General features: G+C 42.5%; 1 protein-coding gene across 2 annotated transcripts in view; it reads left to right on the forward strand.

Annotated features, from left to right (window-relative positions):
• Nucleotides 1-16,130, forward strand: part of PAK2 (p21 (RAC1) activated kinase 2) — a 728,762-nt gene that overhangs the window by 650,175 nt on the left and 62,457 nt on the right. For both annotated transcript variants that reach the window (XM_078665775.1, XM_078665774.1), the window contains exon 13: nt 716-912. In XM_078665775.1, coding sequence (XP_078521901.1) covers nt 716-912 — 197 coding nt within the window. The remainder of the gene's footprint in view (nt 1-715; nt 913-16,130) is intronic.

Below are 16,130 nucleotides of genomic sequence, written 5' to 3' on the forward strand. Positions count from 1 at the left end.
TCCCCACTGGCTGAGGGATAAAGGGGCTCCCTCTGTCGTTTATGTGGTAAGGAAATTGAGGACATGACGCATCTGTTGTGTTCCTGTGACAAACTGCTGGAGGAAAGAAAACGTCTGCTGAAATTCCAGTTTAACTTACGAGGAATACGTACTCGCAGACATGCAGTTCTTGCCTGTTTCACACCAGACGATCCGCAGCTGAACTGCAGCCTGGTAAAGTTTATGAAGGTGGTGGAGAAAAAGATGCAGGAATTTAACCTTTAACTAAGTTCGTAGTTATTTAATTAAATTAAACTATGACTAAAGTGTTGCCTAATAATATTAACTCTAAGGAGCAGCAGAAATGAGTATGTTTTAAGCTCTCAGAGAACAATGAAACTACGATGAATTTTATATAATAATGTTTGGTAAATTGAATTTAATCATCATGATTTTTAAAAATTGCAAATTGTTTTACACGTTATATTATTGATATGGTGAAAATGCACAGTACATACATGTCATTTTTTAACGGACGAACTACAATGGTTTTATTCGAATTGTAATGGTTTTTATTAACTATGCAAAATAAAATACTACTACTAAGAATTATTCTGAGAAAAGGCTGAGCAAATTTTCAATAAAAGCATACTTAAGATTCATTCTTCCCAAATAGTCAGTAATTCGTCATGGTCAAGCATTCTAACTTAATTTATGTTTTGTTCTATTTTTACAGCTGACTTTGGCTTTTGTGCTCAGATCACTCCAGAGCAGAGTAAGCGTAGTACTATGGTGGGAACCCCATACTGGATGGCGCCTGAAGTTGTGACGCGGAAGGCCTATGGCCCCAAGGTAGACATCTGGTCTTTGGGAATCATGGCAATCGAGATGGTGGAAGGCGAACCACCATACCTTAATGAGAACCCTCTCAGGGTAAGTGTTCCATTAGTATATGATGTCCTACATGTGACTGATAGTCTTTTTTAAAGCATAACATGTTGATGAGTTGCATCCTTTGAATAGAGCGTTTGCAATATTCCATCAGCCTCCTACATTATGACACTTTTCAAGCAGAAATCACGTGGCAGCAAAAATGGAAAAAATACAATTCCGTTGTGTCAAATACTTTTATGACATCTACTGTGGGAGTATGTTTGATAAAGCATTTGTATTTACATTGTATTATGCCTGTAGGGAAGATTTTATTATTCTGTTTTCTTCATGATGGATGCATGAGCTATTCCTCACAGCTTGTTGATGTAAATTGTAGATGTGATATGTAATAACAACAAACTAATGAGACACTCCAGCCTAATATTCCAAGTTCCTTTCTTGGCCTTCCTAAATAGTTTTAATAGATTTTTCTAGGGTCTGGTCTCGTCATTTAGTTGTGTTTTAATCTGTAACTGGTTCTCAAGTTTGATATATGTACAGTAACTGAGGTCCGTGTCTCCAAGCAGTTTTATTTTTGTAAGCATACAAGAATGGAATTTTACCTAATGTCCCAGTAAGCATACTGTTTTTCAACAGATTTTGTTACATATACATTCCCTTTAAACTTCAGCTGAGCCACTCCCAGACTTGACGTTTTTACAACATTTGGTAGCGGAGATTTTGAAAGTGCGAACATGATTTGTGAAGAATTAGGGCCATATCAGAAAAGGTGTCAGTAGTTGAAAACTAAATAATGTTTAAACTTTATTTAAATAATTTCACAGCAATGGTTTTGATACTTGTTTCCTTTTCTAGATAAAGCACTCACACTGCTAAAAGAAGGAAGTGGAAATATATAACACTCAAACCACATTCAGATAAAGTAACTCATGCATTATATAGCAATTCATATCTCTGGATATGCACTATAAAATGGTGAATAGAATAGATCAGTGGTTAATATTAGGTAGCAAAGACTCCAAAAGCAGGCATCATATAAATAAACGTCCCTATGCACTAAACCCCATCTTTTGAAATGTAAAGCTGATATTGGTCTATTTCTTGTCACCTTTTCAAATATGCAATCAATGCTTCCTCATTTAGACAGACAGGAACTAGACCTCAGTTATATCATAGTTTTCTTCCCCATAAGATTTAAGGGGATTACCACTAGCAGATCAAATTTGTACTAGTTAGTTGATCGTGCCCCTGCACCAGCTGATTTCCTTATCGTCTGATTCCTCTTTTAATAAATAATTTTAATTCTCCAGGTTTGGATCTTTTTGAAATTCCAATGCTTGAATAATTCCCTTTCGCATAGTAAAGCAGTATGTAATAATATCATAGGCTATACCAGCAATGCAAAGTCAGTTTTATTGCCTATCTTTGTTCTTTTTAAAACGGGACCAAACTTAAATTATAACAATCATAGGGCAGAACCCTCTAGAACACTCCCAACAGGCTGAATTTCTATTGCACATCGTGGAAGGAAGTCTCCCTGAGCGTTGCTCAGTTCTTTCTTGTATATAGCAACTTTTTCTGCAACAATGTCTGAGACTTCTAAGAAGGGCCTCTTCAGATCCTTTAAGTCCTGTAGGAAAAAAAGGCTACATGTGGATGATCCATACATTGGCTATCTTTGTTGCCTCAACCCTCAACATCTGGTAAAGGAGTGCAATATTTGTTGCACTTTCTCCTCTAAAACCCTAAGTGACCGGGAGGGAAGGCTACTTCTGTGACTACTGAATACTAAATCTCAGAAATCCACCACTTCTGAGGAGGACAGCTATTGATCTGTGGAGACCCGACAAAAGATCAAGATCCTCCAATGATTGGGCTTCTGAGGAGAACAGAAAGGTCTTAAAAGTACATCATAAAAAGCCTGTGAGAAAGGAGAAGCTCAAACTCATTTCCACGTGGGAGGCTCCTCTCAACCTTCTATTCAGTCTGTGAAGACTGGAGACTGTAGCGATCTTCCTTCTCTGAACTGTTGAGGAAATAAAATAGTCTTGGAACCCAGTCGACAACATCACAGTGGAAGCTGGGAATGACTGAGGGCAGCGGTTACCAAAGTCGCGTCTACTAAGCCATCCTCCTCAAGAACTTCAACAGCAGGCGTTAATGCACCCAGGTGATATCATCCACTAAGTCACTGTCGATGACCGAGTTATCGCTTACTACACCAACGTCAACAGGGACTTTCGATAGCTTAACCGCCGCCGACGACTGCTTTAACAAGGGAATTCTTGCCATCAACTCCTCAGTTCACATTCATGTCGATGGGACTGATAACAATTACCAAAATAATGAAGACTGCTCTAAGGCCTGAAGTGTACTCTTCTAGCAAGGTCTCACCTTTGCCACCAAGTCACTTATTGCACTTGGAAGAGTCGCACAATGATGGTTCTTCAGAGCTCCAGGGGAAATACCAGGAGGAAGATGATTACAAAGAGAAGTGTTATGTTCCCCAACCTAGGCCTAAGTAGCAAAACGACCTTTTACCTAAATTTGTCCTACCTTGCTCTGTACTACTGAAGGGGCTTCAAACCACACCATTTCCCTACCATCCAAGAGCATCTTCATGGTTGATGGTGCAGCACCCATAGACCTCATGGATCGGTTAGCCAGCTGTCTAGTCAGTCCATCCCCCCCCCACCCACCACCACCATCATAATCTGTCCCGTAGCCACCATGGGCATCCAGTTGGCAATGGGATACGCCATCACCTGCCTACTGACAGACCATTACATCGGACTTGTGGGTTTTGTAAACCTGTGTGACTACCCTTGCCTCCATCTCACGACTGGCTGACGGAGGATCTCTGTCCCTTCTCTGTGAGGGAATCATTGCTCTCTTGGTCAAAGTAGCCATAGAGAGCCTTTTTGTGTCAGAAGTAGGATGTGGTTGCTATTCCCTCTACTTTCTGGTTCCTAAACAAACCAAAGGCCGTTGTCCTCAATTTGGATCTGCAGGCCCTCAAGATATGTCTCAAGAAGGAGAAATTCAGTTTGCTCACGTTGGCTCCGATCTTGTCAGCTAGGGTACTGGATGATAATGTTGGACTTGCAGGACGCCTACTTCCACATCCCTGTCCTGTCTGCCCACACGTGCCATCTGCAGTTTACGGTAGGCCACAAACATTTTCAGCTCACCGCTCTTTTGGCATTCTAGCGCCCCTCTGATGCTCACCACGGTGATGGCAGTTGCAGCTCATCTTTGGAGATCAGGGGTGCCAGTCTTCCCCTATCTCGACAACTTGCTGTTAAAGGCAGGCTCACACCAGGCTGTCGTCTGCCACCTCCAGACTATGGCGAACGACATGCACACACTGGTGGGGTTCACTATCAACATGCTGAGGTCACCAGACTCCCTCAGACACTCCCTTTCATCTGAGCTGTCCTGGACACAGTGCTGTTTTGGGCCTAACATCATGAGCGGGGTGTCCAGGATATTCAGGCTATGATACCGATGTTTCGGCCTTTATCCCGGGTTTCCATGAGACTGACTGAGGCTGCTGGGCCTGACTGAGGCTGCTGGGTCTCATAGCCACCTGCGTCCTGCTTGTGATACATGCTTGCTGGTATATGTGGGCACTACAGTGGGACCCGACGTTCCAGTGGGAGCAGCATCAGGGAAAACTCTCAGACATGTTCCTGATCTTGGAGGGAACTGCAAAATATCTGCAGTTGTGGTTAACAATCACAATTGGGTCAAGGACAAACCCTCTCCCTTCCCCAACCAGTTCTCACAGTGACCAATGAGTCACTCCTGGGATGGGGCGGCCACCTGGCAGAGATGGAGATCAGAGGGCTCTGGTCTCTGGCCAAAACTGGTGTCCACATCAACCTGCTGGAACTCTGTGCGATCCAACTGGCATTGAAGGCCCTTCTACCCTGCATCAAGATAAGGCTGGTACAAGTGTTCACGGACAACACCACATTTATGTGGTACTGCAACAAACCAGGTAGGGTGGTGTCGTTGACACTTTGTCAAGAGGTGTTGTAGAAAGAAACAGGTTTTAGTGAACAGGAAGTAACTATTAACGTTCTATCAGTACTAAGTACAACAAATAGGAATGGTGCTGTCAGGGAGGGGAGACCCTAAAACCCCGCAATCTTTGTAGAAGGATCCACACAAACACAAATTAACAATAGTCCTGCGCGCTCATATCAGAATAACACATAATGTAGATGAATGTTCTGAAGTTAAGGAACCAATCCAACGCCGTAGTCTATTCTTGAATTTTTTTCTTTTTAATTGGTCATCAGGCATAGATTACACACAGCCAGCCGACACGTGTTTCATTGTAGAAAAACACTGTTCTACAACTCTTCAGGGCTCAGTGGCTGAATCCAAAGATAGAAAGGCCCAATTCTGGTGATAATTCCAACCCGGAAGGGTAACTGAACTCTTGGTAATCAAAGTAAGAAATGGCCGAGTACAAGCCTGTTGGCTGGTCAATAAAAAATATATAGAGATGCCAGTTCCAATCGAGTCATGTGTAGTTGTAAAGCATAAAGCATGGTTTTAGGAAGCTGGCTCTGTATATACTATACCAAAATGAGATATAATGTGCAGAGAGTCCAGTGGAACCCCAGAGGTAGGCAGAGGTAAAAGTAGATAGCACCTTACTCTGTTTATGGTAGTGTGGGCTAGCAGTAAGGCTTTCTCAGAGGGTAGTGTTAAGCATTCATTGTACACACTCAATCAGCAAATTATGTCACACACTCAGACCAAATTTGTTTGTATAAAAAGTTACTTTCTAGAACCAAGTCAAGCCTGGCACAGGTAAGTGAGGGAAATGCTGAGCAAAATCTTATACAGTGTCTTACAATTGAATGCAGGTTAAAATGCAATAAAGGTAAGTCAAAATGTCGAAATTACTTTTTAAGTTACTTTTTCTACTCGGTGTGATATGCCTAGATATCACACTGCGACATTTCCTAGAGAAAAGGTAAGAAAAATCAGTTTTGCAGCGTGAATCCTTTATTGGATTCACATGCTGTGCATCATTCCGCCATCTAGTGGTTGGGTCTGGAATAAAAAAAAAATAGGGTCACTGTCGACCACCATTTGGTGGCAGGTACGCCCCCCGTGTGATGTCAGACTGTATTCTAGAGGTCGATGAAAGCTCTGAAAAAAGTTTGCGTTTTCCCGAAAAAACTTAAAGAAAAAAAAGATCTTCATCAAAATATCAACGAAGAAACATCGAGCAACGACGCGTAGTCATAGACAGAAGCAGAGCGGGCATTTCAACACCAGAGGACCACTCCGGGCCACAAATGGCAAGGTAGGGGCCATGGAGAAGACCTTTTCAAATTCTGCCCAAAGTGCCAACACAAATACGCACAACGAGATCCACACAGCATGCAACCTCTGCCTGCCCACGGATCACCAGGACAAAGACTATGAGGCCTGTGCAGCGTTTCTGCCGAAGACTCTCGGGACGCGTCGAAACCAGAGACAGGCCCACTACACCACGATGTCGCAGTCGCGAAGAAACCTTCCATGAAGGACATGGATTTCTCTAGTGACGAAGAGGAGCATGCAGCTCCAGCAGAATCGACACACGAAGGATCGGACGTCAAAATTCTAGAAAAAGACGCCAAAAAGATCTGCGCCAAAAAGGTGAAGGAGTCTAAAAAGAAGACTGAGAAGGTAAGACCTAAAGATCCGTCGAAACTGAAGGGCCACGAACCTAAAATGACCAAGGCAGCACCGGTGCCGAACAAAAAGTCAATCGAAGATCTGCCGCAATCAAAAGAAACCCACGGGACCCATCCAAAGGTCACCAAAAAGGGGAGATCGTACAAGGCTCGACGATGAACCTGCCATAAAGGGCGCGGCGCCGAAAACTAACGTCAACGCCAAAAAGAAAAGTAAGTACTCCGATGCCGAAAGGGCCCTCAAGTCGAAAAAGAAAAAGAAAAGACTTGAGGAAGAGATGGCTGTGCTATTACAGAAAAAAAGGAATTTGACGAATCATTAAAATATTTTTGAATCCCTAAGGCACCGGAAGCTGAAGCTGAACCGGAAACGTAGACGCCGAAGAGGCTGAAGACGCCTAAGGAGAAGAAGGTATCCTCGTAACCCCACCGATGCCAGAACCTCGGAGAAGACCCTGAGGAATACGGAAAAGTACAGGAGGAGGAGGAAAACTAAGAAACCCTCGAGGACGAATGGAACGATCTGGACACCGAGAGTCCATAGGAGGAAATCTGCAACTATCCTCCAAAAGCATCACCCCCAGATGACATTGCTTTCTACAACAAAATCATTAAAAGGGCAGAAAACCAGTTTGGGGTGCCCCTGCAGGACGAAAAGGGGATACATGTTTCCTGCTGGAAACACTGGCATTTGCAACAAAAGGGGCACAATATCTACCCATGTTGCCAAGTATTCTGGACCAAGGCAAGTAAACCTTTAAAGACCCAGCTTCTAACAGAGGGGTAACTCCTAGAGTGGAGAAAAATATATGCCTTCTTCAAAAGACCCAAAATACCCACAGGGAAATGTTATACCTCACTCTGTCATTGTAACAGCAGCCAGAAAGAGAGCAAATGCAGTCTCCAACACAGGACCTTCACCAGAAAAGGAAAGCAAGAGGATGGACTTGGTGGGTAGAAGGATGGAGAAAGAAGCAACAATGCAGTGGCACGTTAACAACTCAAATGCCTGTTAAACAGATATAGCCACCAACAGTGGGATGAAATTTAGGAGTTCATGAACAACCTGCCAGAGGCGGTCAAGAAAAGAGCAAGAGCAGTTATCCAAGAGGGAAAAAATATGGCAAACACCTGCCTAAAATCTGCACTAGGTGCAGTAGATACCGCAAACAGGCAAATGCGCACGGGGACCATATTCCAAAGGCATGCCTGGCTCAGGATTTCTGGATTCAAACAAGAAGTTCAGACATCGATCATCAACAGGCCCTTTAACGGGGAAGATCTATTTGGCAAAGAAGTGGATGAAACCGAAAGGGCAATGGGGGCCCTGCAACAAAGAGGATCTTTCAAAAGACGGGGTTTCTCCAACAGAAAATCGACAAAGAGAGGCAGCTTCAGCCAAAGCCAGCAGATGCCTCCACAGTCTCAGGGACAGAACCTAAACCAACAAATGGATCAACAATTTAGTTACCAGGGCTGCCAGCAACAGAAGCAGCCCTTTCAAGGGCGAGATAATGGCAGAGGAAGAGGCAGATCCTCTAGAGGAAGAGGAAATGGCTCAAACTGACTTCAACACAAAAAAAGGACCCACACAGAACACCAGTCGGGGGAAGAATATCCTTTTTCCACACCCAATGGCAAAGGATCACAATAGACAAATGGATATCAAATCTGGTACAACACGGATATTGTATAGAGCTAATTAAAACGCCACCTGCAAATCCACCGAAAACAAGAAAATCATCCATATCAGAACAAGCACTGCTAAACGCAGAGATCAAAGAACGGTATCTAAAACAGGCAATAGAAATAGTACCAAAACAAGAATGGCACACAGGAAACTACTCACCATACTTCCTTGTACCAAAACAAGATCTGACCCGAAGGCCAATCATGGACTAACGATTCGTAAACAAGTTTATACTGACACAACACTTCAAAATGTGTACCCTTCAAGAAATAATGCCACAAATCCAAAAGGGGGATTTTCTAGAAACAATAGACCTAAAGGACACCTATTTACATATCCCAAAGAACAAAAGACACAGAAAGTACCTAAGATTCCTACACAACGGAACACACTACCAATTCAAGGTACTCCCGTTCGGAATAAAATCAGCTCAACTGGTGTTCAAAAAGTTTGTCGCAGTGGCGGCACACCTGAGAAAAGAAAAAAATCCACGTATACCCCTACCTGGACGATTGTTTATTAAGGGAACACACAAACCAAATATGCCACAATCTTGTTCAAAAAACGATTCAAACGCTACATAGCCTGGGTTTCTCAATAAACTACAAAACAATCGTCACCAACCCCAGAAAAAGAAAAGCCCTTCCTGGAAGCAAGACTGAATGCAAAAGACGCAAAGGCTTATCCCACACAGAACAGGATACAAGCTATCCACAACGAAACAGCCCTCTACCAGAGGGGACAGTCTGACAGCGAGTAAGGTCATTAAACTAATGGGTATGATGGCATCATGTATCCCACTCATCCCTTACGCTCGCCTACACATCCCCATTCCAGGAATGGCTCACCAACCGCTGGTCACAAGCCACAGAGAGTTGGGAAGATCTAGTGGTTGTTACACAAAAGATGCAAGCAGAGACACAATGGTGGGTATCCAACAGCATAGCACAGGGGAGACCTTTCAGGAACTCAACTCCATCCCTCAAAGGTTGGGGACCATGTCTCAAGCAGCTAAAGGTTCAAGGTCAGTGGCGTGAAAGACTCCCCGAAGCACATCAATTTCTTAGAGATGAAAACTGTTCTACTGGCACTCAAAGCATTCCAGAAACAGATTTAGGGGAAAATCATTCTAATACAAACAGACAACACAACTACAATGTTTTACCTGAACAAACAGGGTGGAACGAAGTCCTTTCCCTTGAGCAAACTTGCGCAGGAAATCTGGCAATGGGTGATACCACAACAAATCAATCTGCAGACAGTACATCAACCAGGGGTAGACAACATCACAGCAGACCAGCTAAGCAGACAACACAGTTGCTCACACGAATGGGAGCTAAAGCAAAAAACAGTTCAATACCTATTCAACATCTGGGGAACGCTAGTGTAGAACCTCTTTGCAACATTGCAGAACAAAAAATGCAGAAACTTTGCTTCCAGGTTTCCACACCACCTGTCAAAGGGAAATGCACTTTCACTCAATTGGTCTCTGAAATTTGTCTATGCCTTTCCACCAGATCCCCTAAAGCAAAGAGTACTACAAAAAGCAAAAGAACCGGGAACAACCATGATTCTCATAGTCCCTCGTTGGCCAAGACAACATGGTACTCAACTCTCCTAGAACTCTCCAAGGGAGATATGATCAGGATCAAAGCAGAAAAGACCTGCTGACAATGCAGCAGGGCCAAATCTTTCGCCCAGAACCAGCGACGCTACAACTAGCGGCCTGGCACCTTAATACTTAGAATTTGGACACCTCAAACTGCCATCCAGAACTATGGAAATTCTAAAAGAAGCAAGAAAACGGTCAACAAGAAAATGCTATACCGCAAAATGGAAGCGATTTACCACATGGTGCACCCCTAACAACAATACTAATTCAATAAATACACTGGAAACAGTAGTTGCAAATCTTATCTACCTCTTAGACAGCAACATCAATTTTTCCAGCCTAAAAGTGCACCTCGCTGCCATGGTGGCGTACACAATAGGAAAAACATTCAAAAGCTTTTTTACAAGACCAGTCATAAAAACGTTTTTAGAAGGAGCAAAAAGAATAGCTCCACCAAGAACTGCTCCTGTACCAAAATGGAGTTTAAATACAGTGCTGTCTCAACTAATGACTAAACCTTTTGAGCCCATGTATACAGCTGACCTCAAACATATTGCTCTCGAAACCGCCTTTCTCATTGCTATAACATCACTATGGAGAGTAAGTGAACTACAAGCATTAATTATACAAGAAGCCTACAAGAAGCCTACTTGCAAAACCACAATGATAAGGTAATCTTAAAGACTAACCCACAGTTTTTACCAAAGGTGGTAACTAAATATCACAAATCAACACATCTTACTAGTTTTCTTCAAAAATCCTAAAACTAAAGCAGAAAAAAGCCTCCATACTCTGGAAGTAAGGAGAGCACTACTGTACTATCTGCAAAAGACAGAACAAATCAGGAAAGCAAAGCAGTTGTTTGTTGCTTACTCGCACATAAACACAGAATCAGCTGTCACCAAAGCAGCTATTGCAAGATGGATAGTACAAGCTATCCAATTAAGCTATACCAATGCCAAAAAAGAACAATACAACCAACCGCTCACTCCACTAGGAAGAAGGGAGCAAAGCTAGCTTTTATGGCCAATGTACCCATTAATGCCATCTGCGCAGCAGCAACATGGGCATCACCACACACCTGTACAAAGCATTATTGTGTGAATATACAGATGTATAAGGAAGCTCAAATTAGACAAAGGGGTGGTTCAACACCTGTTTGCTAAGTCTTCCTTCCACCACAGCCTCCCAAACACGGGAGAAACTGCTACATAATCTGATGCACAGCATGTGAAGCCAGAAAAGGATTCACAAAATGGTTACTTACCAGTAGGAGTAGTTCTCCAGTATTAGGGTGTATTTCATAGTCATATGCTTGAATATTCCCAGCCATCTGAGTGGGAGTCCCACGGTAAATAAAATAGCAATAATATACTAATATGTATATGTAAAACAACACATGAAATATATACATTAGAAACAAGGCAGTAAATGCCTAGACATAATTCCACATTGGAATACATGAATAGAGAAAAAACACTTGTAACCTATTCCTGTCATTATGTTGGTCCAAACTGCAGCCAATCAGGCGCCAGCAGCCCTACAGAACCTTCTCGTTAGAGCTCAGCACCTCAGATTTTCTACTGTACGTCGTGTGTAAGGGAGTCTCCCTGAGCTCTGCTCAGTTTTCTCTATTTCTTCAGGTTTTCCTGTCTTCAAAATGTCTACTAGTAAGAAGTCTCTCTTCAGACCTTGCTCCTCTTGTGGAAAGCTGCGTCTTTACTCAGAAGATCCACACAGTAAGTGTATTTACTGTCTTTACCCCGACCATGAGGTGGGAAAGTGTAAGTTCTGTAGAACTTATTCCACAAAAACTAAAGGACAGGGAAGGTCGTCTCCTGCTGTGGCTTCAGAGACTTAAGGACAAGGATGGTGTACTTTCTGATGCCGAAAGTCTCACTTCTGGTCGTTCCCAAGCAGTTTCAAAGCGTAGTAGTGTGCAGGAGTTGCCCTCACCTTTCATCAAGAGGAAGAAGATGTCTCTCTCTTTGGCCCCTGCGGTGTCTTCACCTATACCTACTACTTCCACGCCCACGAGACCTGGCTCTCAGGTATCTACTGCATCTTCGACTCCTGTTTCTGTGAAAAAACATGTTTCTGCGTCGACAGTCATTCCGACGACAAAATCTACCGTCTCAGGATCGTCGAAGACGGTTACGACGACGTTTGCTTCTGGATCGTCGACGGCTGTCTCGTCGACATCGTCGTCGGCGAAGGTAACCCTTAGTTTCAAGACTGTACCATCTGTCATTCCAATTGCATCGTCGTCGACGAAGAAGCCTCCACCGTCGACGACCAAGTCATCGTCGACGAAGGGTGTGAAGAAATCACATTCGTCGACGAGTGCCCTGTCGACGAGTACCCCATCGACGACCGCTCCGTCGACGAGTGTCCCGTCGACGAGTGCCCCGTCGACGACCGCTCCATCGACGACCAATCCGTCGACGAAAAAAGTCATCTTCGTCGTCGACTAAGTCAACGTCGACACCAATACCGTCGACGGCAATTCCGTCGACCATGACAGATTGTGCCAGTGTGACTCCGACGATTTCTTCTACGTTTGCCTCTCTGCCATTGCTATGAATGAAGAAGGGTTCTGCACTCTTGTGTTTATGCGTTTTTTTTATATTTGAACGTTCAGTGTGCGGTACTAGATTAGTGCCTGCCCACTAGTAAATATGTATAAGGCCCAGTGTGGTGAAACACTGGGACTCTAGTACGCACAAAACAAGCAGTATACCATTAGACCATTTTAATTATTTTTTCATTTCATGATACCCAAAAAATTTTTTGAATTCACTGTGATATTCATCAAACATATCATTAATAAACTGATGCAATATTTTTTCACAATAACATAAATTTCATGATACAATATTGTGACAACACAGGATTACAAACATAAGATTTAAGAAAAAAACAACCCAATGCATTTCGGGGCGTAATAGCCCCTTCGTCAGGGGTCTATAGAAAAGAAAATAAACAAGGAGAATGTTATTCATGGAAGATGAACTATATGGAAATCTAAGTCGTCACTAATATAAGTTGATTATTCTTACCTAAATTATAGGAGACAATGCTTATCCTGCGGTCTATTTGCTTATGTATATTGGACAAATTATCTAAGGAAGAAACCGAGTAACAGCATGTAAAAAGGGCCGGTGTTATGCTCAATAATAACCTGTTGAATATCTTATTCAGTTTGTAAGTGATAATGAAGCTTTACCTGTAAGTGCGTATTCTAGTCGCAATTCTGCATTTTAAAGGACAAAAAATGAATGAATAAACAGACGATCGACGAAATTAAGCCAACCATTCCAAAACTACATGTTCATTTCTTTGAATGAGAAAAACAAGCGGAGAGGCAAATGGCTCACCTGTGTGAAATACGAGTCTTGTTATCTCAGGAAAATAACCTGTACCGAACAAAAGATTTATATCAGTACTCTATTGTATTTGTATGCTTCCGCATAGTGATCAAAAAAATGGAGGCTTGTTTACCTGCGAGTCTACCGAATGAGCTTCGATCTCGCTGGCGTTTTTCCCGTAGCAATACTAAAAAACGAAAGAATTTCAAAGACTAGTAAATTCCCACTCGCGTTTCACCGGGAATACAAAGATTCTATTTAGAACAAATGTCAAGCAGAAGCTTACCGTTCTAAAAGTATGGGGTTCTTATCCGATATTTCTTCCGTCACCTAGCTTACAAGCTGAAAAACCTCCGGCGGGCGTCCGAGTCCTACCTCACTTTTTCATACTCTCGAGGTAATAGAGAGTGAAGATAGACAATGGCTTGCGCTTATAAACCAAAGTAATCCATAAACTTGAAACTTATGATTACGAACGTCTTCTCGTCATTTTTTATGACAAGCAGTTAAATAATTTATATTTTAGATAGATAAACGCGAAAGTCACAAAAGTGATTATTACGGACGTGCCTACTCGATGAGCGGTGTCTCCCTCAATAAAGCATTTGTTTTTGAAAAAAGAAGAAAAAGAGTACTCTTGCTAATTTCTGTTTGTGAATTGTTATTGAGATGAAGATGTATTGAATCAACCTGACCTACATCATTATAAGCATATAACACAAAGTGATTTTTTCAACTACAATATAATGCGAACAATAAATTTCCTGCCTATTTACAATCTATATAACAGTGGTCTTTTGAATTTTATTATCAAACCATAAAGACACAGCCTATCTAAACATTCCCATGATCATTGTTGTTTACATGTAGTGTGTGTGTCAGATGTATTGAATAGCTGTAAGACTTATATGTGCATGCAGATATTTACAATGGTAGTCTTATAGGAAACACGACATCTCAATTTTATCATTTAATCCTAACGGGACCATCGTTTGTAATTTCCGAATCCAAAATGTTTCTCTTTGCAAGAGTATCTTTGCATTATCCATACCGAGTCTCTGGGGTAATATTTCAATGATTTGGAAACGTAGTTGTGCAATGTTATGATTGTTTTCAATCCAATGTTGTGTGAGAGGTGACGTTAAGTTTTTGTTGCGGATCCGGCTTTTATGCTCACTGAGCCTAGTTTTCATTTTTCGGTCCGTTTTGCCGATGTATAACAGCCCACATGGGCACTTGATCGAATACACTACGTGTTCAGAGTCACAACTGGAGGTGTGTCTAAGTGAAATCTTTTCGCCAGTCCTGGGATGTAGTAAGATGTTGCCTGTAATCACGTTATTGCAGTTTTTGCAATTATAACATCTCGATGTTCCTTTATGTACCAATTCTTGTTGTGATAAAGTTGATGTGTTGAGAAGTTCTTTAAGATTTTGCGCTCTCCTGTATGCAAATAGTGGTCGTTCTTCAAATAGCGTTCCAAAATCTTTTTCGGCCAACAAAATTTCCCATCTCTTTGAGATTGTTCTTTTAATGTCTCTAGATGCAGTGGAATATTTTGAAACAAAAACCATTTTAGTATTGGCAGTTTTGCTTTTCCTTTGTAGAAGTTCAATCCTGGGTGTAGTTCTGAGTTTTTCTAAGTGTGCTTCCAATAGTTTTTTTGGATAACCCCTGTCGAGGTATTTTTGCTTTTGTTCTTGTAAACTCTTTTCGCATTGTTCTGGGTTAGATGAAATACGTTTAATCCGCATAAATTGCGACACGGGCAAGTTGTTTATTAAACTAGCTGGATGAAAACTGGAATACAGTAAAGCTGTGTTTTTATCCGTGGCCTTTTTGTATAGTCTGGTCTCAATGGAATTGTTCTTGATTTCAACTAGAACGTCCAGAAATGGTAATGCGGTATTACTTACATTATGGGTGAATTGTATTCTAGGATCGACAAGATTTAAACTACTGATGTTGTTAAGAAGTTCAGTTGTAGGACGCTTCCAGATTAGAAATATGTCATCTATGTAACGTCATCTATGCCATTGCTGCCATTGTCGTCCACTGGGTCTGCCAATGTTGAGTCTCTTCACCAGCGCCGCAAAGTGCCTGTGGACCAGATTTCCATCACCAGTGATCCACAGCCTCCCTCGCCCTTGTTTGCCACGGACTCGGACCAGGATTCGGAAGAGGATGTAAACGAGTCTTTCATGGCAGCACGTAGTCCATCCGATTTGGTCATCCAGTGCCAAGATTATAGTAACGATGATGAGGACCAATATTTCCAACAGGAAACTACGCCGGTTCAAGTTCCTACTGCGACGTTACCCTTGTCGCTCATCTCTAATCTCCAACATATGTTGGACGACTATAATAGACATTTTCCGTCATCTCCTCAGGTGCCTACAGTCCCTTCAATTCTGCCGCCTGTTAAGATTCCGGCTCCGGCTCCTCTGGCGCCTCTGCCAACTTCTCCACCTCAAGTTCACACATCAGTTCGGATACACACGACTGTGTATGCCGACTAAGAGGATGAGGTTTCTCCCGACCGCGAAGATGGTGAGGTTCGAGATGAAGATGATGACGATATGGCGGAGTGGGATAACTACCAAGTTCAGACGCCATCCCCGTCTCCGGTCACACCAGGAGATTCTCCTCCTGTAGATATTGCAAGTTTCCATCAGCTGATGGATAGAGCGGCCCAATGTTTCAAGTTGCCAAGAGTCCAGAGGAAGGAGGATTGCTTTCTCTATGATTTTAAAAATCAGCCATTCAAGCAAGTTCATACTGTGCCCATTATTGACTTTATCTGGGCCGTGGGCGTAAAATCGATGCAGACCCCAAATTCACTACCGGCACAGATGCCCCGATTGCAAAAGAAATATAAGGCA

The sequence above is a fragment of the Lissotriton helveticus genome, chromosome 11 (genome assembly GCF_964261635.1).
Source record: "Lissotriton helveticus chromosome 11, aLisHel1.1, whole genome shotgun sequence".
Taxonomy (NCBI): Eukaryota; Metazoa; Chordata; class Amphibia; order Caudata; family Salamandridae; genus Lissotriton; species Lissotriton helveticus.